At 37.1% G+C, this 27,702-nt stretch overlaps 1 protein-coding gene across 9 annotated transcripts in view; it reads left to right on the top strand.

The window, feature by feature from the left end:
- RALYL (RALY RNA binding protein like) overlaps window positions 1-27,702 on the top strand; it is a 392,259-nt gene that overhangs the window by 334,204 nt on the left and 30,353 nt on the right. For 7 of the 9 annotated variants that reach the window (XM_042785888.1, XM_042785889.1, XM_042785885.1 and 4 more), the window contains 3 exons: window positions 19,740-19,787; window positions 23,788-23,951; window positions 24,617-24,697. In XM_042785888.1, the coding sequence (XP_042641822.1) occupies window positions 19,740-19,787; window positions 23,788-23,951; window positions 24,617-24,697 (293 nt within the window). The remainder of the gene's footprint in view (window positions 1-19,739; window positions 19,788-23,787; window positions 23,952-24,616; window positions 24,698-27,702) is intronic. The other 2 variants (XM_042785890.1, XM_042785887.1) reach the window with 1 other exon arrangement.

Genomic DNA, 27,702 nt, shown 5'->3' with positions numbered 1-27,702 from the left:
CAGAACTGTATATTCTTCATGTATCTTCATTCTCATTTTTCTTTGTTCACACCATGCTTCATGCTACCATGAACATAAACCTCAGACAAAAAATTCCATGAAAAATAGATATTTAAGTGTTACTTCTACCATGTAATTATAAGTAGCTTCCAAATTGTTGTATTAACTGCAGATCAAGTTCTGAAGTGCGAATCAAAGTTAGCAAACAAATGAAGTGTGTCAGTTATGAACAGAGAAACATAACTATTCAGCATATACAGGATTGAGATATGTCTCAGTTGCTATAGCATGAAGTAACTTTGAGTATATTTTGAATTAATTTTTTGCCATTTCTACTTTCTACCAACTCAAAATATTTGAATAATAAGTTAAATGCCAGTCAAGTTGGAGGATGGGGGGTGTGTTCTTGGTCTGCATGCTTTGAAATGTCCAAATTCATTATCAAATTCAGTCATTTCTGTTACTACCTTTCATTACTCCACTTTGTAACTTGTTCTCCTAAGCTGTTTTTTTGAGGCCTCCACTCTCATAATAATTACTTGAAAATCTCAACTTTAAGACTAAAAAAGAAGTTGCATGCCATTGTGGCTGAGGAGCAAACTTGAAACTATAAAAATCCAGGAAGCAAATAAAAGACAGTGGTAACAATTATATTTATATTAATTGCCACAGAATAATAAATCCTACTTTTGTAGTTCTTGTCATGATCTTAAGAGCTTTGCTGGCAATTATAGGATATTTGGGGATGTCTACCTACAAGGAAGCATTATGTTTACATTTTGGGTTTGGGTTTGTTTCCACATAAGCAGCTTGGTGACCACTGTGGAAATCCAAATTATCTCCACACAGACATTTTATGTGATTTTGTTGCTAAATTGGATTCCTCTTGGCAAGTCTAATCTGATCAAATAGACTTAGCTTTTTCCTAGAACTTCCCAGAAGTTTGCCTGTAATATACAAGTTCATAATGACAAGGATCAAAAATACAAAAATTAGTCCCCACTTCTGTGCTGCTTTTACCACTGTATTTCTTCACCCCAAAGTAGGGCTTCAGAGAGAGCTTAGATTGCTCTGAGGGGCCCAAACCAACATCCACCTCCTTAGTACTAAGTGAGAGAGATGCTCCTCCTAGTCCCACAGTAATTTGGGGGTTCATTTGTTCAAAGGATGAGCTTTTGTGCCAAGACTTGTAGCTAAGGTTTTAACCCAGACTGACAACTGCAACCACCAGCCTTTTAAAATACAGTAAATGTTTGCAGAAGAAATGCTGGCTCAGCCTCGATTAGACTAACACGTGGGTGACCTTAATGCCTCCTGCATCCAGAGTTGGTCAAAACACCAATCTAAATTACTTCAGGTTGCCTACAGATGACTTGGTCCTGCACACCAGCCTTTTATTCATCTACCTTCTGCGACAGAGTTTTGTTTCCACATTTTCATTATATTGCCTGTAGGGGGTAATTCTGCTTTTTCATTTTGCCATGCCTAAACTAATGACTTCTTGGTGATTTTCCTCTGTTAATGGAAAACCCCCCACCAAGAGGTGGGGGAAGGGGACATGAAGTGTGGTAGTCTAAGAGCTCAAGACTGCCACAGTTTGTTGATCTCTGAATGTATGAGCAGGGCTGCAGCCTTCCCATGAGATACCCCACAGGGGAAAAGTGGTTCTTAAAATGGTGGGTTGTTTCCCCTCTCTCAGAAAGCAGCAATCTATAGAAAGAATCAGACCGCACCTTTTGGTATTGTAGTTTGTGGCTCGAATGCAGGGACAGAACACATCCTGTACTCCCTTGGTAAAGGAAATTTGGTTTACCCTTCTTTTTATGCAAAGTGCATAGCAAAGAGGAAAAATCTATGCACCTTTACTCTGTGTGCAAGGCAGGAGCATAATTTGACACTGAAATAACAGTAACTTCTTCAATACAAGACCCTAATGGTAGCAATCAGGAGCAAAATTTCACCAAGTATGTGATCTATTCATACAAGAGTATCTGTATTCAATGTTATGATTTTGGGCTAGAATACAAAGTTGAATTTGAGATACATGTTGTCTTTCTTTATCTCTTAGAGGTGAAAATAAAATACTCAGGGGAGGCTGAAACATCTCTTAACAGTGCTGAAAGCTGAGTGTTAGCCTGTAGGGGCACAGGGTGCTTCCCCCCACAGGTGTTATTTCCACACTTCTGGGGTTTGTGACTATATTCAACCTGAGCGAGACAGAGAGTGGTCTGGACTTTCTTCCTTCTTGAAGTTTCATTCATGTTCATGTAGGGTTAGAATAAAAAAAAAAAAAAGAAGTTGTGCAAATAGCCAGAATGCCTGGAAAACTTTACCATCAGAGGCAACAGTTCTGGTAAAACTCCACTAAAGTGAAGGCTACTGACAATGCATCAAGTTGACTTAATGCAGAAGTCTTTGAAAGATTCAGACCCAGAAAGACCAGGCAGATCAAGAGGTACGAAAAACTGGGTACTGCAAAAAGGACAACCTAAGAGCCAACTCATATTAAGTTTATCCCACTTAGTGGCAAAAGATGTATTATATTTTAAAAATATATATTTTAAATGTCAACAACTTCTAATTATCCACATTTGATCTCCATATTTGGCATTTTGTTCTTAATACTAATAATGCACAATTATCCCCTCAACAAAACTGTTATCATTCTCTCTAGATGATTAGATCAGTAATCTAGTTACTAACCATTCACCCAGCTATTTCATGGCAGCTGATTTATGACAACTATCTGCATGTAAAAGTTTAGCCCTTGATAAATTCCAGATAATATAGCATGTAGATTTGTAATTTGTCATCAGTCTGAGCCCTAAAATTCAACACTCATTTTGTAAGACACAGACACTGCAGCATCTTTTAAGACCTGTAATAGTATTATATGGCCAAGAGAGACCATAATTATTTTGTAACTGTCTCACACAGTAGAAATGCTTTGAATTAATTCTTGTTTGTATCTAACTGTAATTGTATGTAACTTTCATAACAACATCCAGTCTTTTGCACATGCAGTGGTAAGAAATCCATCACAGCAACTAATAAGTTTGTCAGACTTTTAAAAATACATGTCTTCTTTATTAGGTGTCATTTATTATGTCCCATATTGTTGAATTCAGAAGAGATAGGGAGAGGGAATACAAAACACAGCTGATTTTTTCTGAGGCTAGTGAGAACTTAGATTCATCTACTGCCAGCTGCAGAGAATGAGATTACTTCTGGATAAGCAGGCAATAGCTCTTCAGTGAGATGGTCTTTGAAAATGCATGTGTTTTATACATCTGGTTGTCAGCTGAGATTCAATCTATTGCTCTTTCTTTTGTGTAGATGTTTAAAAAAAATACAATACAAACTGCTGACTTTTTCACTCTTTTTTTCATTTTTCAAGATAGGTTGTTTGCTATAAACAGTATAAATTTAGGTGGAAAGTCCAGAGAGCAACATAAGTGAAATGAATGCATTGTATGCATTTATAATATGATGAGTAGTTGTCTGTTGTGGGAGAGAGATACAAGTAAAATTGGCACTAATTGCTGTATTTTTTTACATTTTCAGTAAAAAGACTAGTGATCTGTATGAACTACTACTTTCTTCACTGAGGTCATGTTTCTAGAAAGTATATGACAACAGAAAATACTGAAAAGCCATGTTTTTCAAATAACAGCTTAATCACAGTACCTTTCAAATCACAGGTACTTACTTCTGGAAGAGAAGGAGGAATTTTGGAGGGCTCAGATTTTTGAAGTTCTTCCAAAATACAAAGAGTAAAATTCCTTCATTTTCTTCTGGCAGAATTGATCTGAGAACTGTCTAACAACTTAAATTTGTCAACCACATGTTTTCATTTTGCTCAGTAGTGTTTTCTTTCCCATAATGCACTCCCATTTTGCAGAAGATCTGTAGGAAATCCTGCCCTCAAACACCAGTTTGAGGGATACCATTCTAAAGAAGTGAGATAATTAAAAAAAAAAAAAAAAAAAAAAAAAAAAAGAGCCTAGTCCTTGCAGACTCTGTTAGGATAATATTTAGTCCACTTCCAAAATACACAGGTTCTTTCAATTCATAGTCAGTTTTTTTGTGTTTTTTTTTTAATAGACAATAGGTTTCAGGGCACAAAACCGCATGTAGCCACATGTGATCCTCTGTACAACAAATACTGTAACACTTGTCCTCCTATCCTGATTATCAGATAGCACCAGCAGAAGAAGCCAACATTATTCCTACTGTTTCCATCCAGCTTTTGGAAACAAATAAGAAAATTATTTTCTATCAACAGAGGAAAAATATAAAAAGGAGATATTTGGTGCATTTTGCACTGTTAATATGAAACCAGTAAAACTAACAACCGGAACATAATCTTGTATCTCATTCACTTTCAGGCCAGGTATTCAGGAGCTGTGTTTTCATGAAAAGCACGAAACTCATTGTTTAGAGACAGGCAGTAATTCCTCATGCTTAAAACCGCTTGGGCTCTATGACTTCAATAGGCAACAGCAGGTCTCCATTTGCAGAGAATACCCTTTAAAACAACCAACTTTTTAATTATGTGTGAGGTTTAGCCTGGAGGCCAGAAGCAGAATCAGGGGACGGCAAGGACTCCGTATGGTGAGGCTGCCAGGGTAGTCCCCAGAGAGACTGGAGGGATTTGGGGGATGATAACACATATGGAAAGCTTGGGATCTTCATATGGAAGACACTGAGAATCTATATGGTTTAATTTCAAGCAGTATTACTGATACAATTCTCTTCCAACAATTTACCAAAATCCACAAATATTAAGCTTTTCTAGAATTGCCTGCTTTCCATTATTATAAGACTCTGAAACAATAGATGAATATCACTGTTTTATAAATTTAGAAAAAGGGGTTTTGCCTGAAGATATCTCTGAAGAAGAGACACAGTATCTCTGAAGAAGAAAGCCACAGTAATAACAACATCGGTCCATTTTTGTTACTGCATTTGTCAGTGGTTTTGTGTCATTACTCAGTGTTTAAAGATCCCAGATGATGTATTCTTCTACTCATCTGCAATCTAAATAATTATTTTATGGTTCCTCTATTTTCCTGATCCTTTTAATTCTCCACCACTTTCACATTCACACACACACAAAAATATATATGGCATAGAAATCAGACTAACATACTTGGCCAAAAAAGAAAAGTATTTTCCCATTTCCATTCACTTTTATTAGCAACAAACTCAATAAATATGCACCTTAATAAATTATTTTCCCCCTCTGACCTTAATAACATTAGTAACAATGTGCTTCATAATTGAGAAAAGCAACAGAGCATGAGATCCCTTTTTTTCTCTTCTGGTTATTCTATTTGCCTATTCCTTTTATTTACTCTCTGCTACTTCTGTCCTCAAAGAGTACCCTTTCATTAGTAATTCTAGGAAAAAAAATACACATGCAAGTCATTTATGTTCTGAGTTAATGATGAACAATTCCTCAGTACTGAATATCTGTAGTCTCACCTATGTACAACAAAGTATGTTCTGTAGAGGAGGGAAATTGATGTGCAAGAAAATGTTTCTGAAGGAAAATCAGGAGGCTGAAACATTGAGGGAAGGCGGGGGGAAAGGAAGTACAGAGGGATGGAGGAACTTAAGAATAGAAAGGAAAATCCAGGGAAAAAGACTACACAAAGAAGCAAAAAAGGAGATATATTTTTACAAGGGAAAATAGGGAGAGAAAGGAAGGACAGTATTTGCTGGGTACGTAAGCTCAGCATGGAACAATACTATTTACTTCAAACTCACTGGGTTTTTCCCAAACTATTCACTGATCCAGGAGTTACAAGAAGTGTTTGGAGAGGTCTGTGTTGGCACAGTATTCTTATTTCCTATTTCTGAGGTATCAACATAGCATCTTGGCACACCAGGCTCTATGGGCTTATGTGAATATGCACATCTTATTGTGGCAGGCTAACAAGCATGTGAAACAGTTTAGTAACTTACACCTAGTTCCTACTCAAAACATGTCTGACCATTAAGACAGTTTTTCATTCCTTGTATGGCTATTTCCATACAAAAGACTATATTTTTACAGGTTTCCAGATCATTACAAAGAAGTTTTAATTCAACAACTTCCCCTTATATGTATTTTATAAATATATTGAATGACATAATGGTTTTGAATTATTATATTTTGAATTTCAAATTCTCTATAATGCTGTTCAATTCAGCCAATCTGTATTTGCCTCTCGCTCTTCTTCTGTGTCTCTCTTACTATTTTTGTATGATAGTAGCAATAGAAACTCTTCTTAAGTTCTTAGCATGATAGGGCTTATATAAATATTTGGACAGCCTCTGATGGCTGATCTCTCTGATTCCACCTTTGAAATCAGCTTGATCTTTTTCACTAGCAAGTGAAATCTGAGCCTGGTCCATCTATCTAACATGTTACTTGCACTTGTGCTAAAAAAGAAAGGTGGGATAACAAAGAGAAATCTATGCTTAAAAGACGAAACCACAGAAAGACAGCCAGTACTGCTATGCCAGCTTTTACTTGAAAGTCTGCTTCAGACCCTTCTGCAGTAATATAATTTGCATCTCCTTGATAAAATTCTTTGGAGTTTGACTACCCATGATTACAGTAGCAATAAGAAACTGGCCTTGCTTCAGAAGTTATTGCTCCACACCAGTCTCTATATACATTGGCTTTCTAAAATGGCTGGGTGCTTTAAAGATTGACTTTCTTGCAAAAAGCCCCATCAAGAGAACTGCCACTGATCCTAATTTATTTTTTTAATCTTCTTATCTTTCTGTTTTTTTAAAGCAAAGGGAACTCATCAAAGAACAAAGCACGTGTAAAACAGCGCTAAATATGCTGGCCAGTTGGCTAGGCTGAGCAAGGATGAAGAGAATTAGGGAAGCAGAAGAAAGAAGATATTATTACCTAGACGGCTTTTTAATACATATTTTTCTTTGCAATTTAAAATTATGTATAAAAAGGGACATGCTTTCCCTTTTGTTCATGTGTTCTTACCAGAGTATGTTAGTATCCTTTCTGAGTTTAAATGGGACCATCCTTTCCTTTCCTTGTCCTAGGCTTTGTGTTGAGGGCTAATGTACAACCCTAACAAGGCAAGTTGCTTCTGTGAATAATGGTGGGAAGAGGGAAGGATTTTTTTATTGATTCTGTACCACTTTAAACTTTGATAATTTCACTGAAGTGCTGTGTCCCACAGAGAGCTGCATCATCAGGGTTGAGATCATGTAAGATATGAAAGATGTCCTCCTGAGAGATTGCAGAGTCTCCGTCTCCATATGCTGAAGTTTCCAAGTCTAAGCTATGTTAAGCCATGGCTGACCTAGTCTAGCTCTGGGTGTAGCCCGTTGGGTAGGAGGCTGAACCAGATACCTTCTAGAAGTGCCTTCCAGCTATATGAATAGACAGGAAAGCCGCATTAGCTCTTGGACATGTGTCACGTACAGTTATACCTTCAGCCTCTGACTCCTCTCTCTGAAATCAGAGTGGCCCATCGCAGGGTGTGAAGCTTGTTAAGAGACAAGGCAGTGCAGAAAGAGGCACATCAGAGAGAAGTATTGCTGACACGGATTGGAGATTGGCACAAATTTGAGCTCCTTCTTCTCTCTCATGTATGTTAAAGGTTTTTGAAAAGATATTAAGCTTCAGGCTAGGAAAAATTGTCTTTAGTGTTGCTCTGTTGATAGTGTTGCATGGGATAGTAAGGAACAACAACTCACATCTTGCCTTATTGGATCATTCAGCTGTGCATTAACATGCTAGAGTATACTCCTCCTTCGAAATAAGACAAAATCAGGATATGTCATGATATTAGGGAAGCTTTCAACTTGTAAAATGAATCATATCATAGATTGTTTTCTACAAATTTAGCTTAATCTGAGATCTGATCTCATTTGCAAGCCACTTTTCAACTACATGGCTATAATGCCTCTACATACCTTTATTTGAAAAGTAGGACAGTGTGAAGGGTATTTAGGGTTGTATTCAATAGCCTCTGCTTGGCTCAAACTGATGTTGATTTCAAAAAAGAGGATCTTGTTTTCATCTGTTTTCATTTAGGTTTGGTTTGGGGTTTTGTTTGGGTTTTTTTATTTGTTTTGTTGTTTTGTTTTGGTTATTTTTTTTTTTTTTGCCTCAGTTCAAAAGCAATCTACAGTTATCCATTGAATTGGGGGATTTTTTTATTCCAGGTTTAGTCTGGGTTCTTATAGTTCTTATAATTCTGCAAGCCAAGGGGCAGTTTTGTCAAAATCACCCATACACATTCCTGTGGGGAGGTATGCACAGGTGTAGCAGGTTCTAACAATTTTGCTGATGATGTACACAAAACCAAATAGGAATTAGATCGCATTCTCTCTTGCAAATAGTATGCCAAGAGTTTTATTGCTAACAATTTAATTACTGTGCTTTAGTTACTTTCATTTCTAAAGTCCAGCTTTGGTTCTGAATTCATGTGAGGGTCAGTATTGTTCAATAAAAAAAAATTCCTTCACAGCCACATATTAGAGTAGAATTAAAAGTTGGAGGATGTGCCTTAAATACAAAGTAGAAATATCAGAGTGGATCTGTCATGCATGACTAGCAACTGACAGTTTATATTGCTGTGGTAGTGATTCTGTACCTAATGCTCAAGCATTTGTTTAATTTAAAAGGTATAGACCAATTTCCAACAAATACAGAGTTACTGATTCTTTTTTTTTTTCCTTTTCAGTCGCCTCTAATATTTTATACAAAACCAAGCTTTCCGAACTCTCACACTTGGGTTCTGTAGCCCTTACTCTCAAGGGTAAGGATAGGAGGTTGAATCAGGTGTCATCCTGTAGCTAGCTACTTTTGTCAAATATTTTCATAACCACCCAGATAACCACCAGAAAGTACCTGTAATCCCAGCAAATTAGGAATTTTATCACAAGTAATTATTTGATGGAAAGTACCTACTAAGTATGGCCTTGTTTATTCTCTTGCCATCTAAATCAAGGGTTAAAAACTACAGGTAGATTTCCAGGCACACTATGAACAACAAACAGTCAAAATTAAAAATTACCAACTTTCAGACTGCATTTTTCCTATGAACTATTTGTTGACTAACTGAAAATAGCAAACACCTTCACAGAAATTGGGATCAATACACAAAGGAGGAAAACTGAAGCATTTCTCAAGTAATGTAATTCATCCTGCAGATCTATCCTTTTTTGGTGTACAAGAGGATATGGGATGGAAATGGAAGCTACATCTTCTGAGACAGTGAAGTTAGTGAAGCAAAACTGGGGGTCATTACTGTGGTTTATATAGCAGTATTATGACAAAGTGTTCACATTTCTTTTGTAGAGATGGAGGAACCTGAAAGGTATCAAATATGGCTTTGTTTCCTTGTAAAACTAATCTTTTCATTCACATACACACACACACATATTAATCATGATTACACTTTAAATCTAGAATCAAATACAATTTGGTTTCAAGCGGACCTTGTCTTGGTGTCAGTAGTTAGGTGTACTTCATGTTCTGGCTGATACTTTATAGGTTATAAAACTGTCTTGCTGTGTAGAGCATTCACAGAAAAATAACATTCTAGTCATGTAAGTCGTATAAGGGTGAGTAATGGTATTGCATTTTTGCTGGGAGAAGGCAAAAGCTGTGTGAGGGGAGTTCAGCAAGAAGGTAAGGGAGGGTGAAGGAGGAGAGAGAGAGAGAGACCTTAAGAGTTTTAATTCCTTCACAGAGACATGTGGTTTGGGAAGAGATGCTGGAGGCAATTCTCAGCACTAAATTGTTATGGTAGCTTAATTCAATAGACTCTATAAAACCAAATTTAGTCTAAGATGTGTCTGTATTGTTAAATTCTAATGTACATTTCCCACAGTGATAAAACACTTGAAATGAAACTTTCTATAAATGTTTACTAGCCCTGATGCATACCAGTGCAAGCAAAGGCCCAATCTGACAGGGACTGTGACCACATGATCTGGGGATATATATTACAGAAAATGGCAATAGTGGAAGCATAAAGATCCCTAAGCCTTCTTTTGTGCAGTCATTTTCTTAATACCTGAAATATTACAAAATTAATCTGTATGAAAGAGAAAATTTGATATACAGATCACTGTCTAAGAACCATTATGGTTACTGTATCTCAGTTAAGAGTAATGAATGTCTTTCTAAATGAGAGTCTGAATGCATTAATATTTAATTTTTATATACACAGAATCATTTTTGCCAGGGTTGGTAAGACTAAAGAAACATTTGTGAGTGTTATCATCAAGCAGGATAAAAAATATTCTCAATTCTGGTGTTACAGCCATTGTTACAGCCAATGTGGTATCTTATGCACAAATACTAGTATTATGTTCTTGACAGCCAATAACAATAAGCTAATGAAACTTGCCCACCTGTTGCAAGCAAGTTGTCAAAATGTGAATCTGTGCAACTGTCTCCTTGGAGCTTAACACAGTGATATGAAAGAGTCTCCAGAAGATGTCCTGTAATATCCAGGGAGTACAAGGGAGAAGATGAAGAGAAGATCACATAAAATACATACTGAACACCCCAAATTTATTGTGGATGTTTTTTTTGTTTGTTTGTTGTTTTGTTTTGTTTTTTTAATGTAAGAGTCAGACTGTACACCATTAAGTTAACATCAGTTCTGCTACCAAAATGTTTGACAGAGGTTACAACATGTGATTTACAAAAGGTGACTACTGTATTTTAAGGAAATTAGAGTTGAGAAAAAGGGTTAAACCTGAAGCCAAAAATGTAACTTGATCAAACTCTATATCAGATATGCTGATCAAAAAAAAACATGAATGAGGAAGAGAGGAAATGATTAATACCCCGTATTGTTGGGTGCTCTGACAGTGAACTAGGGAAGTGAGTAAGCCCTTAGAGTGTGGAGGTAGCCATAAATAAATGTACCAGGCAGAGTAAAGCAGAATTGTACCCAGACTGCACTGTCCTCCCTGCATGCCCAGGAAGGAAGGAGCACAACTGTATGAGGAAGCTTAAGAAAGATCCCTCCCAAAGCAAAAAAAGTCATTCCTCAAAATAGACAGGCACAGAAACTCAGTTCTTGCCCGCTGAAAACTGGAAAATGTGTCTACACTCCCTCCAAGACATTCCATAACTAAGGCAAGTTACAGAGGCCAAGGGGCCAGCCTTGCAAGTCAGTTGAGACACTAGAGCAGACAAAAGAAACCCATATGGGGGCTCCCTAAGGGGCAGAAGGTCTTTTGGTAAGTGTCAAACAATACTTCTTTGCAAATTAGAAAAGATATGTAGAAAGTTTTCAGCTTTCATACTCACATATGTCCAAAACTCTATAGAGAAACTGTAATACCAATACTATGACAAGCCACCAGCCTGTTTTGTCACATACTACAGTCAGGTGAGTCATCTGGGACAAAAATCCTCTTTCCTTTATGAGAATTAATATAATGGAAAAATCCAGACATATGTTTAAGACAAATAATTATATCTGATCCCTTAATTTCAACAGTTTTATTCTGGATTTACAGTGAGATAGTTCAGAGTGGTGACATTTGAATATCTTTCTGTAAATCAAAAGGTCTTTCCACTGATATTTTATATATTCCATTATTTTGTGACTTTTTATTCCCTTACAGAAAAGAAACCTTATTTTCTTCACTGTGGTTACAGAAAGTGAACAGACATAGTCCCTTCCAGAGCACTGAAGTATGAGGAGGCACAGAGTTGTCAGAAACAAAGGAAAGTGTAGTCAGCATAGTTAACACTGGTCTAGAGAATACACAACTGGTTGTGTGATGCACAGCTGCCCTTTCTGCTCATAGCTGACCAGACTGGAATTGAGTCTAGTCCTGTGCTCAGTTATGGAAGAATCTCCTTTGTATCAGATATAATTTCCATATCCATTTACCATGAAAAATATTGCACAATGGCTCAGGAGTACAAGAATGCTTTCTCATATTCACAGTATCTGGTATTTCCGTTTTCATTGTAACTTCCCTTGCAAAGCACACTCTTGGAAAAACAAGCAGTATGTCTTGTCTTCACAAGCTGTACTGAGGACACTGATGGTTAAGATCTCTTTCATGTCTTCATTTTGTTGGTTTAAACCTTGAGTTGTTCAATACAAAATAATTAAATTACATCAGTAAACAATGTAAATGAGAACAGAATTTAACTTCATTTAAGCCTTCTGAGAGTTTGAAAAGGGGAGAGGAAAGCATGTGTTACAATTTTCTAGAATTTTTTTTTCTTTACATAAACTCTGACATTGTCACATTGTAATTGATTAATCTTTTGTGAACTGTGCTTTTCTGTTTCATTCACTGCTTCTAAGACTGCTTCTCTGAGCAGTATATAAAGTTTTCAGAGCTCTGTTTTTGTAATCTTAAGTGATAAGTCTTTCATCTCCACTGCTACCACTGTGATTTTAATTTATCAATCTGCTGTTCAGTGAAATGCTGGAGAAACACTTTAAAGCCTAAACCCATCACTTATTCCTACACCTGTCAATGACAGTCTTCTGTACTTGTCAAACCAAGTTAAATGACACTCTTGCAATGTATACAATATTACTAATAAATTGGATAATCAATCACGTGTATGGTTTGACAGTAGTACCTTGAATACACTGAATTTAAAACACGTTTTTAAGAGACAGGATTCATTATTCTTGTATTGGGAAAAAAAAATATCGTATGGACATCAAGAATTTTCCAGTCACTCTGTACGATTAAAGGACACTTTGGGAAATGGTTAGGCCGCTGGTTAGGCAGCTGGAAAGCTTCTTCACTACCTTACTATAAGATGTCCTCATGGGAAACATAAGCAATTGTAGATTGCTTTTAGTGACAGAAAAATAGTTTAACAGCAGGAGGAGAAAGGTCAGGGAAACATTAAGTAGCTTTACTCAGGTTTCTTTACATATGAAAGCTACTATTTTGTTTCTGAAAAGCATCAGGGTAGGTGTTAAGCATAGACTTTCCTTGCAGCCACAGTAAGTAGTTTTTATTAGGAATAATTCTAATACTTAGCACTTGGATGTATAGAAACTTGTTGGGACTAATTTTTGCCTTGAAATCCCTGCATCACTTGTGCCCGTCTGGCTGCCATAAACAGCTCTCAGACCAGCTGATCTCCAGAGTCTGAATATTAATGTCTTTGCTATCTCTGCTTCACAAACTTTGCCTAATCCTCTATGGAAAAGTGTCTAAGCAACTTAATTATCTGAATTTGTATAGGCAACTTTGAATATTTGCCCAAGTTTTGCCTAAAATTCAGGTTGGAGAGTAAGTTCAACAGTTGTCCCAAAATATATTTCATTGGGAAAATAGTTCTTGGGAGAGAGGATGAGGGTAAAGAAGGGATGTATCTGAAGATAGAAAAAAATACAGCCTAATCTTACTGCAGATAAATTCTGCCTAGTGCCTGCAGAGAGATACTTTAATGGAAAATGGTGTACTGTATGTCAGCTATTTTATGTATACATGTCTTGCTTGGACAAAATGTACCTCTTCGGATCAGATTTGCCAAAAAGTTTTCAGTTTTGCAGAAAAAAATCTCCATTTTATTAATTTACGGTTACAAAATTACTATGAAAATTGATCTGTAATTAAAATATACAAATAGTAGGTTATGTTCAATCATTTGGCATTTTGGGACAAGTGGTTGGGGATTTTGGTGGTTATTTTTGTTTTTGACCATATCTATTTGCTCTCACAACTGCGTTATGGAAATTAATGTAAAATACTTTTCTGCATTTACTTTTCCTCTTCCAGCTCCCTCTTTTTTGCTGTAAATGTCCAAGAATATATTAGTTGAAGGAGTTGCTGACAGAATTTGTCTCTTGACAGTAAGTATGTCAGCAAAAAAGCAGGCTTTGGTGAATATTCTTTCTCTGCAGAATAAACAGCTTGAACTGCAAAACAGAAGTGTCCTTCCACTTCTAATAGCATTCTCAGCCTTAACTAAAATCCAATCATCTCTAAAGTAAAGGTGGAATTCAGCCCACCAATTTAATTCACATCTCTGGGGAATGTAGGTAACCCACCACTGAAAAGTAGCCCGAAATCTCCACCTTTTTTTCAATAGCACATAAAAGTCATTGCCATCTGATTGATTTTCTCACAGGGAAGGTTTCCATCTCCCAATGGTAAACATCTAGTTACCCCCACCCCACTCCCTTTCTTTAACATTATGTCAGTTTTGACTGATTCTCTCATGCATTCAAAAAGCACAGTTTCTAGCACTCTTTTTACATGACAAGAGAAATGATTTTACAAGTGACTGGGATACTAGTTTCAACCATTAGCTTGATATGTGCCTCCTACAAAGGGTTTGATTGAAGGAATATTGCTTTTGTGTTTAATATTTTTATTGAGCCCTGACAACAGAGAAGCAATTGACAGTATAAATGGTGATAGTACTGTCAATTGAATTAAGATACATTATGCCTGGTTTGTCAACATTTATGATTTACAAATACATCTTTGTACCTGTGGAAAGAAAAAGAGATATTAGCTAAGGATGACTCACATGCAAGACAGAAATTCTTGTTGCCATGAATCTATCAAAAGATATTTCTGGTCTGTTCTGCATTAACTAGCCTAAAGTCAGAATAACTCCACTGAAGTCAGTTACACCCACTAGTGCTTGGAGCTAAGTAAATTAAAACAGGATGTGACTGTTAGTTTATAAGAGTGTTTTGTGGGCATAGAACACAGAACACAATAAAGATTACACTGTAATAATATATTTTCAATATATAATACCATCAGATAAATAAACATATAATAACATCCAGATATAAGTTTATTTCAAAAATGCAGAAGCATAATTTTACATTTGCCTGATTGACACACAGGCAACTGCTGATATGCATAGGAAATTTGAATATGTACAGCATCATAATTCTGAAAATAAGGTCTTTGAGGAATCCATTATTCTTCAGGCATACACAATTTAAAGCAGGCATAGTGTTAAGTGAAGCAAAACTAAAAGAGACAGCTTGTACAAGATTGTCTTGGTGATACTAGGTAAGAAAAAGGAACCATGACTTTTGCTTAACAGAAACACACCTTATTAATGAGTTTTCTTTGCTTCAATGTGAGCATTACAGTGTCTTTTACTGTCTTCTGGTTTAATAGCAGCATCATGCACGCAGTTCTGTTGTTAATATTGCAGAGATGGCATATGTTTGTGGGTAAGTAATCTGCCTGTTTACAATGCCATTAGGAAACCGCTGACTCCACCAGTTCACAGGCTCGTTTAAACCTTTCTCTGCTTCCGACTTGCTGAGTATTTGGTATTCAACACCGTGCGAATGATTTCCTGCAGCCCTTGTAACACAGGTTGTTGGGTTGCTAAGGAATAACTCTCAAGAGGTTAAGAGCCCTGCAGTCACCTTGATCTCAGTGCCAGTGATTATCTGAGCTAATTTTCTGCTTTGTGTTTTATACCGCAGCACTGACCAAAACCTATGTCTGTCCCTTGGCATGCATAAGTGTGAACAATTGTGGCTGTAGTTGGAGAGATGTACTGGTTGCTTTCACAGTATAATCTCTTCAACATATTATTACAAATGAAACATCATCATTCAAAATAAAGAAAAAAAAAAATAGAAAGAGAAAGAAAAAGAAAAAGAAAAAAGCTAAGTGAGATCTGTTAAAAACAGAAAATATTTTTTTCCACCTAGGTCATCAATTTGGGGTTCTTTTCATTTTTGTTGTTTCATAGCTTTTCCAGTACACACACAGGACAACTGCTTCACAGCCAGAAGGACTAGGAACTTCCTTTATAAAACCCCAGACCTCTAAGGGTCTCACACGATGTCTTGCATCCACAGGCTGTTAACTCAACAGAGTGAAGGACATTTAAACCCAGGATCTACAGCATGCAGTGTTAGTGTTGCCTGTGCTGCCACAGCTGCAAGTAGAATTTCAGAGAGGGAAAAAGAGACCCAGATCATGGATATAAAGAAGGATCCACATCAACATTTCCCAAAGTGTTAAACCCACCCTCCTTTATCTGTCTTATTCCCTAATGGTCAACACCTACAGATGGGGTCCTACAATACTATTCCTCTTCTGTTATTTCAATAGATAACATGGAAGAGTAAATGTTATTCCTTGTAAACTTGACTTCCATCATCATTCTTCAAAGAGACTATGTAATGGGAAAGGGCATAAGGGATTTAGCCCCTTGCTCTCTTGAGAGCTCATGGCATCCCATCCACTTCTAGTACCTCTGGATGCTATTCCTACCCCGAGGGTCAAGTAGCTGTTGCCACATCTTTGAGAGTGGTCCTAGGCAAGAAGTCCCTGTATGTGCAGAACTGGATCTTTCCCACTCTATGTGAATGGTACTTCCACACAGAAATGCCTTTTGCCAGTGCAGAGAGATCCCAAATGGTCTGTGGGGAAAGCAGAGATTCCCTCCCACCTTCTTCTGGAGTGCCCCGCATCCATATCATGGGACATGGGACTTAATTAACAGGGATGCACTTGAATTGTGATGATTTCATTTACAATAAGCTCAGACTAAAAATGCAAGCAAATCAACTCCTGTTAGCTTGTCAATTGTTCTAGCAGGTTGAACTGTTATAAGCCACAATATGTTTGCATCTCGTATCCCAGCCACAGGGTCAGTAAGCTTTTGGCAGAGAGAGGGATAAAAAGGACAAATTGCATAATGTTTGCTGCAGCTAAAGCCATGTATATGCCCATTTCAGATACCGACTGTCATGCAACATACAGAATAATTACAGTTACCTTATATTGGTAGCGATGGATGCTACTGAACTAAACCATGCAAAAATTCAAAGCACCTTAAGGTTAGAGGTAACATCTGCAGCAGAACTTTTGATATAACTTCAGCTGTAAAACACTATATGGAAACTGCTGGGATTTTTCTGGGTGAAAATTAAAGACATAAAAACAGTATCAGATGCTTCTGAACCAATTAAATAATTTTTCAAGGTAATATAAGCAACCCATAAAAATTTACAAGAATTCATAGATTACACTGCCATGTGATAACCAGACTCCAAAATGTGCTTCTACTTTTTCCTGCTCTGGTCTCACAGATAAAAATTAGACCATGTGGGTTGAAACTGTCATTGTCAAAGCTGAGGAAACATAAAGAACGAACTTCAGTTTCAAGACAGAAGTTACCTGAACAGGGAACAGAGCAAAAAAATTAAATTCTTAGGGGATGGCTGATGTGCAAAACTGCTTCTCTCAAAAGAGAAGTATTATCGAAGATGTTACACTAAATTGAAAAAAAAAAAAAAAAAAAAAGATAAGCCACATTTTTCAACAATATAGACATATTCTGCATGAAGAACGCTGTGTCACAAAATCTCAGTGGTAAATTGACAGTGAGAATAGAAGGTAGGGAAGGAAAGAAACAATTGTTTACCACATCAGAAAAAACCTTTCCTGCATTTTCCCTACCCAAAACCTCCACTGCCTGCAATTACCATCATCTGAGGAACCTGTGAACCTTTCCCAACCACTCAATCCTCTCTCAAGCCTACAGACTTTTTCACTAACACAGTTAGATACCTGCCTGAGACCTGTCTCCCTCCTGTGCCCCATCAGTGCCACTGTTCCCAGGGGTGGCTTTGAGCTGCCTCTGTCATGGCATTTGTACATTAAAAGTTCCAAACTCAGAAAGCCCAGTGAAGGGCCAGCAGTACTTATTGTGTCCTATCAGCCAGAGCTGAGTTGCCACAGAAAAATATAGCTGCCCTTCAGCCCTACTCTAGCTGGTGCAAAGTGAATTATTCTTCATCAGCTTCATGGTCTTCAACCTTGAAAAACTGGATTTATTTGGTCTTTATGCAAATTAAATTAATGTCACACCAGGTGAAAGGTTTCGTGTGACAGGCCTTTTAGATTTAATCTTTTTTCTTCAAATTGTCTGTTATCTTCTACTTAACACAAATTGAATATTAAGTATGGGCTTACTGCAGCTATTAATCATTCAGCTAAATAAAACCACTATCAAACTGAGAATAGCTGTAAGTAAAGTAACAGCTTTGCTACCTTCTACCTCCTGGTTTCATGTAGACTGGCTATAGAATAAAAGACAAAATAAGAGCCATCATATAGATTAGGGAAAATTTTGCTAGTTTTGCCTTAAGGAAAGATATAGAAACATGATCACTATACAAGGTTTAACTATTATTACTTAATGTTATTTTGCATCCTCTGCCACACACAGCTTACTGGCTGCTGGGTTCTCGTCTCTGAGGGCTGTTTTATTTAGTGTTTCACATAAAATTCATATAGGTCTTTCTTTTCTCAAATAAATTACCAACAGGACTACACTCGGCTTTCTCAGCTGGTGAGTCTCATGATCTTCACTGCTGGTCCAGTATTATCTGGGTAGACAGTAAAACTTACCACTTGCAGTTGGGCACTTGAATCTGAGGCAGATGTGAAAGAGGTGGAAATTGTCCCCTGACCTCCTGCTCCTTTGATGGACATTTTTACCAGTTACAGACAAGGGAAATTAATGAAGAAAAACAACCCCAAGGAACTCCAGAATTCTTGACCCATTCTTCAAATTATGCACTAAAGAAAATTGAAGACGTTTTGCTCAATGTTCAAGAGCAGATATTATCCACAAGTCCATTCCCTATTAAGACAGATTTCATTAATATGTAGCTACTATCATTTATCTCCCTTTATTTTCAGTGAATGTTTTCTTCTGTTCTTTGTCCTTTATAACTCTCTCCTTTCTACCTTTCTGCTTTCTTATTTAAAGCTTCTCATTTATTGTGATACTTTCTCTATGCCTCTCATCCTTTACTATTCATAATTGTCCTTCTCAGGCAAGTAAAAAACCTGGGGTTTGTTTTACTAGGCCTTCATCAGGCAGAGTACAAATCCCTTGTAACTTTTCTATGCAGACCATTTATTAGCCCTTTGGTTCTATTTTTTTGGATGTGTAAGACAGATAGACTTCATTGATATTTCTTCACCATAAAGGTAGAAAGTCGTTAATGGAATACAAAACTAGGAAGATCAATCTAGCATTGACTTTGTAATTGACAGCTCAAAAATAGTTTTCCCCTGGACATTTGCAATTTCCTACGTACATTTGTTTCCCTTGATGGTGCCTGTCTTTTCCCAGATTGGTATGTATATTCCCTTCTGAACCCGAGAGGCAAGGCATCGCTGTAACACTATTGCTTACATCATTCATTTTCCTAACTTTTCTCCTTTTTTCTTTATGATGAAAGAAGATTTGGCAAACTCAAGGACCAGCAGTCCAACCCATTTTGTGTTTCTCATAAATCAAATTAATTGTCTTATCTCTGCTCACCTACTTACTCATTTACCAATCTTTCATGTATTTAGCAGTCTTTCTAGTCCACTGATTATTTCATGTTAGCCCAGAAAAAAGAGGTATTCAGTATTAGAGTGCTCACTTCATCTGATCAGAGAATTACACTATAATGATCCTCTAATTACAGAGCTGTTGCGCTGTGTTAAATCCTCTCTATATGTGCTGTCAACTGTTTACACTGATATGCGTGACCCAGACTTCACATTTCCAAGTGTATTACAGTGACAGCTGACAACAGCATTGACAAATATAATGTACAGTGTATGGTTGTGGAAAAGAAGTGGAAGGACTTTGAAGAAGGACTTGGAATGTGAGAATAAGCCAATATTACCACAGAAGTTTTAATCAATGTCTATTTTTCTATAAATAAGTTCATTCTTGTTTTTCTCTTTTTCCACAGTGGTTATGTCTTTGATTATGATTACTACAGAGATGACTTCTACAATCGGTATGTGTGGTTATATTTTTGTACATCCTACACCATTTCTACTGTTTTTTTATAATGTAATCACATCATTTGGTTAGACAGATTCAGTTTTACATATTATTCATTTCATTATTTCTATTGTGTACCAGAAGATGACTATTTGAATATATCACAAACAGAGAAGATTACCATCACCAAATGTATGCTCATTAAACAGTCCTTTTGGTACTTCTTTTTGCTCATTAAACAGTTCCCTCTCTTAATAGTTTTTGGGGCATTTTCTGTGCTAAACAGTTTAATAGTAGTTTAATTGCTCAGTGTTTCTTCCTACAGAGTTCCTCCAGGCTTACTTTCACTGGAAAATATAGCAGCTCTAAAATTCTTCAGTATGACACTCATGTCTTTGTCTATTCATCCATGTATATGAAACAATATAGAATGTCTCCTGAAAAATTTGTCTTCTAAGAACATTTAGAAGTCTAGAAGGACCTTGGGGAAGCAAAACCACAAGTTGAACAGCATGTGTGTTTCCATAAGAGGAAAAGAAGTATGGATACTTGAGCAATTGGAGACCTGTGCCTTGAGTACATACGCACAGCCTAGCTCAGCACTGTAGAAACTTATTCATTCAGATGTAACAGAATGACCACAACACAGGGTTAACAAGGATGACCATGGGCAACAAACTCCTGATCCAGCAGTGTTGGTCTCTGCATTACAGCAACCTCATTTAGCATAGGCCAAGTGAGTCAAAGGGGAACAAAGCATTGCTCCACCAACCTCTTCTAATCTGAGATTTCTTTTATGTAAAGCTATGGACAGTAACAAGGGAGTGGTTTACACCCTGAAGTTAAGTTATCGTGTGCTGTATTTCTTTCTGTTTAGGAAACCTGTAGGAAAAATGTAGAAACAATGTTTTTTGGTGTTGTTTTTTTTTTTTCCTGAGTTTGATTCAGTTTGAGCCGCTAGTTTTGTGACAGTGAAATGTGTCCATAGATCTATTCAATAGTATAATTTTCTGATTTAGAAATCTTTGAGGATATAGACATCAGAACTTATGGTAAAACACTTAAATGTGAGTTTGGCCTCATAAGGCTGGACATGCTGATCTGTTGACAATGAAAACCTTAGGAGGTTAAGGGTCTCTCTTAGATCCAAGTTAACTGAAGTGGAAGATGAAAAGCTCTATATGGTAGGCATGGAAAAGAAAATCCCATGGAGAGTTCAATGTACTATCAACATGCCTATAAAAAATATAAATTAAGAAATATAGTCATAATTCTTTGCATATTTGAACTTCTGAACTTTCTGAATTCCTGTGGTTTATCCCAAACCATAGATCTTGTTTTCTAATATTCACTGATTTTCCAAGCTCCCTGAAGGGACTATACATGTATCTTATCTTGACTAAAGCAGTGGTGGGATCAGAAAAGGGTAGCAAATATGGTTAGTGCTGTAAAATAAAATCTGAATGACGACAGATTGACAATATCAGGAATGCACAATTTATAAAGGTGGATGAAAGAAAAAGCAGTGTTATATGCACATTAGTGATTATTGGGATAAAGAAATGCTTTAGAACTGAGCATTTCTGTTTATCATTTCCCATATTATAACCACAAGGAAAACAGGCAGGGGACTTCAAAAATGACAAAAAGGAATCATTTTTAAAAGAAAACTGTTGTGGTTTGGGCCTGATCGGCAACCAACCCCCGCAGCTAATCACCCTCCCTTCCCCCTCCCCACCTGGGAATGGGGGAGGGGATTAGAGGGGTGAAGGGAGACTCGCAGGCTGAGATAAGAACAGTTTAATAATGGCAATAAAATTAAAACAATAACAATGATGGGGGAAAACAAAAAGAAATATATAAACAGGCGATGTACAGCGTAATTGCTCACCACCCGCTGACCAACACCCAGACCGTTCCCGGCCAGCGACCCCGGGATACCAAGATCCCGCAATTGCAATCCCGGGAGCGAGAGAGAGAGAGACCCTTCCCAACCACCCCTCCTCTATACAGTGAGCATGACGTTCCATGATATGGAATATTTCACTGGCCAATTTGGGTCTGGTGCTCTGTCCGTGCTCCCTCCCTGCTCCCTGTGCCCTGGCGCACGGGCAGGACATGGGGAGTCGGAGAGTCCTTGGAGTCTCGGCAGCAGCTGAAAACATCAGTGTGCTATCAGCATTTTTCCCATACCAAACCCAAAGCTAAATCCAAAACGCAGAACTCATCTAGTCCCTGAAAAGGAATATTAACTCTATTTCAGCCCAAACCAAGACATATCATTGAAATATGTAAAACTTGGTGCAACAAAATACCAAGGCCAAAAGCTTTGCATAATTTAAAAAATAAAAGAATAGTAATATTAGATAACAATCTTTTTATATATTTCAAAAAAGGAAGCATGGTTTTGCATTCCACTACATTATCAAAATATGACCTGTTGAGAGCTAGAAAAAAATCACCTTTGAAAGAATAATTGCATAGTGAACTTTTGCATGATAGCTTACAGCACTTCTGAAACATTTTTTTTCATTAATGTGAAACAGGAGATTGTGACCAACTTGCAGATCATCCAATACAATAAATTATGAGTGACAACAAACAGTACTATTTCTGTTTAGAAGTCCCAAAAACGTTTTCGTGTTCATCTTCATACATAATTGTTTAGTTATGCTCACAATGACTAGAAACTGCTTATTCAGTAAGAATATTCAAGGCCATGGAGTTCAAGTTCAGTGGGGGTGACAGAATCTCTGTGACACATTTCATAGGCAGCTATGGAAAAGGAGGGAGATGGTTATATTGTCTGTATGATTACAGTACAGATAACAGTAAAGATTTAAGCATTAGGTGTTTACTTGATAGAAAACAGTCTAGAAGACTTAAGTTTGATTCTGCTTCGAGTTCATCATGCTGTTAGATACTGTGGTGGGTGATCTACTGTTTCTTGTATGTCTGTTTTCAAATGTGAATCCATCTGCCCAGCTGGGTGACAATAGTCCAAATTGTGAAAATTAAACATGCAGTTATAAATTTCCATAATTACTAGTTGCATCATTTGAAAAAAAAACCTGGGGAATATTTGGTAAGAATGTTGCTTGTCCTTCTGCTTCAGTCTGAACTGGAAATCTTCATTTCCTGAACTTTATTCTCCTGACCTGTCGTATTTAGAGTCCATAGCTTTAATGTTCTAAATATATCTGTATCTTTGATTACCTTTTTTACTGACTTTATTTTCTTCTACAGAGGTTAGCTAGCTACTGTTGATAACAGTGTTTTTAGGATTCAGATATTCTGTTTGGGAACACTAGTTCGATCGGGTTGTAGAGTATCTTTTATTGAGTGTAGTGGTAATTCTCTGAATATCTACTTGCTACATTAGTTTTGGTCTGAACAAGAATTTTTTTATTAAGCATGCTTGGATATTTTAGTCATTCTACATCAATTCATTCTTCAACAGAGAGAACATATTCTGGGACCTCTCTTCTATACATTCAGAAGGACATACAGGTCCCTCATTATGAAGATCCTTTTGCTATTTTACAAACTGCAGGATATCTCTTTATGGTGATGGCTGGCTTCAGAAAAGTTAATTTATTTTTCTGTCTTTAAGGATACCAGATAGAAAACTAGAATTTAAGCCATGCATGTAATAAAGGAACTGAAATATCACCACAACAAAATGTACTGCTGTTAGTTTTGAGCAATGAAATGATGTGGTCCTGTGGAAAGCAGGTTATGGATTTTCCATACTGCAAGTAACAGAGTCCCATAACGCATCCCTCATTTGAATTACACAAAAAATCTGAGCTATGCACTGGTCTGTGACTGAAATCTGAATATGGCACTTAATGTGCATAGCACCTTAAAATCTAATTTGACTGTGATATAAAGTGATTACAGTTTCAAAGGGTAATTTTCTCAAAGGTAACATGAAAATTTAGTTGACAGGGCTTCCACGATATGCAATCACAGAAGGTTTTATGGAGTCCAGCTGATTTAATCTTTTCTAGGTTGTTTGATTACCATGGCCGTGTACCCCCACCACCCCGTGCAGTGATTCCACTGAAGCGTCCTCGTGTGGCTGTGACAACAACTCGCAGAGGCAAAGGGGTTTTCTCCATGAAAGGAACATCACGATCCACCTCAAGTGGGGCTTCTTCCTCAGGATCCAAATGTGAGTTGCTCATATCAGTTGGATAGTACTGAAACAATGATCCTAGTAATTTCTGCAAGCAGGCAGCTTCCACTATATAGCTTTGTTGCAGCTATTTCCTACCCTCAGCCTTTAGCTTGAAAAATTGGTTTGATTACCAAAGCTACCATGCCTTTCCCGCAAGTCAAAGACCACACTGACGTAAGTTTTGAAGGAAATCCCTTCAACAACATTTGACCTACTCCCTTGTCCTCAGAAGAAGCTTGTTTAAAATCTCCTATCATCCTTACTGCTCATGCACCATGAGGTCTTGTGAACATTACAGGCGGGTAATAAAACAAAGTTAATGATCTTGTTATAGACAGAGGCACACTGATTTCTGTTGAGACTTGAGGATTATATGTCAGCTGGTGGGGGGGGGGGGGGGGGGGAGGGGGGGGGCTGAGGAGGTTGGGTTGGGTGTGCTTTTTTTGCCAGACTCTTTTGAGGGTAGAAAGAGTCAAAGTGTCTTTGTTCTAAAGGGAGTCCAAAAGAGAATTGACAACTTGGAGTTATTCAACCCTTCTTTAGTGAGTTGGCCCTAGAAGAGCTGATGAATAATAGGCATTCCCTCCTCCATGCTCACCAAGCTCCCCACCCCATAGTATGTCCTGGGAACTTCATCTTCCTCTTCATGCATCTTTCAGCACCCACCTGTCTTCCCCTGCCCCTTATGTGGAGTGATACTGTCCTTGGAAGCATCACTGGAAGAGGAAGAGAAAGATCAGGTAGGGATCAGATATTAGAAAGGGGACTTCAATAAGACACTTGCAGTACCAGACAGGCCAATAAAGCATCATACTGTCTTACACACAACCATGAAATAACTGAATCCACCAACAGTACCTCTTACTGCAAGAGGGGTAAAATGTCATTGACATGAGACCGTTATATATTGTGCTTAAATAACATATCTAAATCTTACACACTAGCATCTTACAAAGATGGACCTCTAGTCAGCTCACTAGGATCCATTCTTTATCCTATTGTATGAACTGACAGTATCAGAGACCTTGAAAGAAAACGTGTAATAAACATGCATGTGACTGAAGAATGAAAATGTAATAAACAGAGGTAGAGATAATGTTGTACACTGAGGAATAAGTTGTTCAAGTCATTCCTTGGAAAGGATGACATTCAGAGAAAGAGCGGCTCTGTTGGACATACAGCTGTATCACACAGAATTCTCCAATGAATGAATTATCTAGATGTTCATTACCAATAAGGGGAGCTTTGTTACCTAGCACACAGGAAGGCATCTAAACTTAGGTATCATACTACAGAGTTCACTCACACTCTAACATGATGTCCAGGAGTAGCTACACTTCCTTTGCTCTCTGGAGGATAAAAATAAGTCTGGACATTTTCACACACTTCTTGAACTAATCCACTTCTCCATAGGTATTTTTTGTCTTTCCTCAATACTTTCAGTAATGAACTATGATTCCTTATATTAATTTAAAAGAAAACATACAGCTCAAGATCTTCACTTTAGTAGACTTAGAATTTAAATTAATTTGTTAGTCTTTTCCAGCCCTTGAGTCTTTGGGTTTTCACACAGTGAATCAAAGCTTTAATACAGATTCATTCACTAGATCTCCTTTGTTAATCCTTTACTGTTGTCTTATCCATATGAAAAGTTAGTAGTATCAGTGCATTCAATTCACTAATTGTCCTAAAGTGTGGTCTAATAAGAATGGGCTTCTTAGTCTCATTTTCCCTTTAGAAGATGAGTAAGTTTTTCTATATGTATTTCTCATTGTCCAGAACAAGAATAACTGCAAAATTATTCTAGAGAACTGAGGAACTTAGTATATCCTAATAGATGTCAAGGAAATCTGTCATCAAGAAATCTTGATTTTCCTTGCAGTGAATGGGACAGAGCATATTACTTTAACATATAGAGATAGCTGTTCCTCAGAATAATCACCAAATTTGCTTTATTATTTATTCTACATTTCAGAAAATGTTTTGTACTACCACATCAGGACATAAGTAATGCATAACATCAATTATAGGATTCAACCCCAGTCCGAGTACCCATAGCCACTTGCTGTAAGACCTCCAAAACACTGTCTGCATAACATGGCAAATGTTGCAGAACCTGTAAATTATTTAATGGAAGTGTAATCAGGAACATAGAGATCCTGACAGTGTTATGCCCCAGTGAAAGTATACTTCAATATATTCAGGTGTGATGTAAATTCTGCAAATGTCAGTCCTAGAGCTCTAGGTGACAAGATCATCTTTGAATCCAGCTCTTTAACACTGAAGGGAGAGCTGTACGATGCGTCACTAAAAATGTGGGCTGTCATTTTGACCCCAGCTGGGTTTCCACCCTCTGTTCTTTACAATTGCAATAGGAACACAACTGCAGAGACTATTTATCATGCTGGAATAAATTGCAGAAAATATTCTTTCTGCGTGCAGCACACCATTAAAGAGTCAGACACACAGTATACAGACTTTCATGCTTGATTTCCCCATAGAATTACTTCCCTTTTTGTCAAGTCCAACGAACCCATCATAAAGGTAGAAACATGATTTTGTTGACTTGGACAGGAATGTAATCAGCTTTTTTCAAGACGTTTATCAGAGAAATAACCAAGCCATTCCCTTAGGGCCTTCATGTTGGAAAATACAGAATATATGTTTTGTGGCTTCTTTTGTCATTTTCTTGGAAAACTTTGTTATATTGAATTGTGGGATGAAGCAACTTAATATTTTGTTGCCCCTTATTCTACACTGCTAATCTGAACCCCTTGAACTAATGCACTGTTTCTTCTAATTGGAATTTATTGCTAATTAAACAAAGGATCTCTTCAATAAGCAGAAACATAGTGTGTGAGAAGGAAGTTATTTTGAGTTTTAATGAAATTCAAGACCATAAACCAGCTTAATCACAGGTTCAAAGGCTTTAAAGATTTCACTCCCAAATAGCAAACATGAGACCACAACCCCTAACAGAGTTTTCAGATTTAAGTAGAAATCTCATAGGCATAACTGTTCTCCTAGCTGTTCTCCACACTCAGGCTGGATCCAGAAAATGAACTTATACATGTAGTATTAAAAATCAGAACATAGGGGTTGCCTCAGTCAAATTACCAGGATTAGAAGGACTCACTTCTGAAAACTAGCAATCCAAAGACAGAAGTTCGTTGTGGCACACAACAAAGGTGTTATAAAAACTTAATACCAAAGATGCCTTGCTCATTGATGAGTACATCTGCAAAAGTAATATCTGCCAGTGAAGTAAATTCATGTTCTACCAAAAAGTGGCAATACGTGTTCTAAGTTTGCTTCCAAAACACAAAATAAGTTAGGAGGATTTGATTTCTTGCCTGGATATATATTTCAAGGATCAGCTGACAATAATTTGAGGGGTTTTTAACTCCAAATACTAGGAAAAAGTAAATTAACCTTTCCACATTATCAGAGGTAACTCACAAAATTAAACATGTTAGTGTGGAAATTACACATAGTAGTTCTTCATGCTAATGGTATGAAGCAGAAGATGCAGACTGCTATTTAGAACAGGGAAAACCTCACTTTTCTGACAATATAGAAACTGAAGCTCTTGGAGTATGCACTTTCATTTTACACATCTGAAAACAGTAGGAAAACACTAATCAAACTCTTCTTTACCTTGTGTGCTTGAGATTAAGGAGTAGACACTTAACATGTTAAAATATGCACTGAATTATGCCTTTAATTCATTTTGATTCATATAGTT

Source organism: Tyto alba, unplaced genomic scaffold (assembly GCF_018691265.1).
Source record: "Tyto alba isolate M040663 unplaced genomic scaffold, T.alba_DEE_v4.0 Super-Scaffold_9, whole genome shotgun sequence".
Lineage (NCBI taxonomy): Eukaryota > Metazoa > Chordata > Aves > Strigiformes > Tytonidae > Tyto > Tyto alba.
The sequence above is the reverse complement of the archived record's forward strand: the minus strand, read 5'-3'. Positions and strand labels throughout refer to the sequence as shown.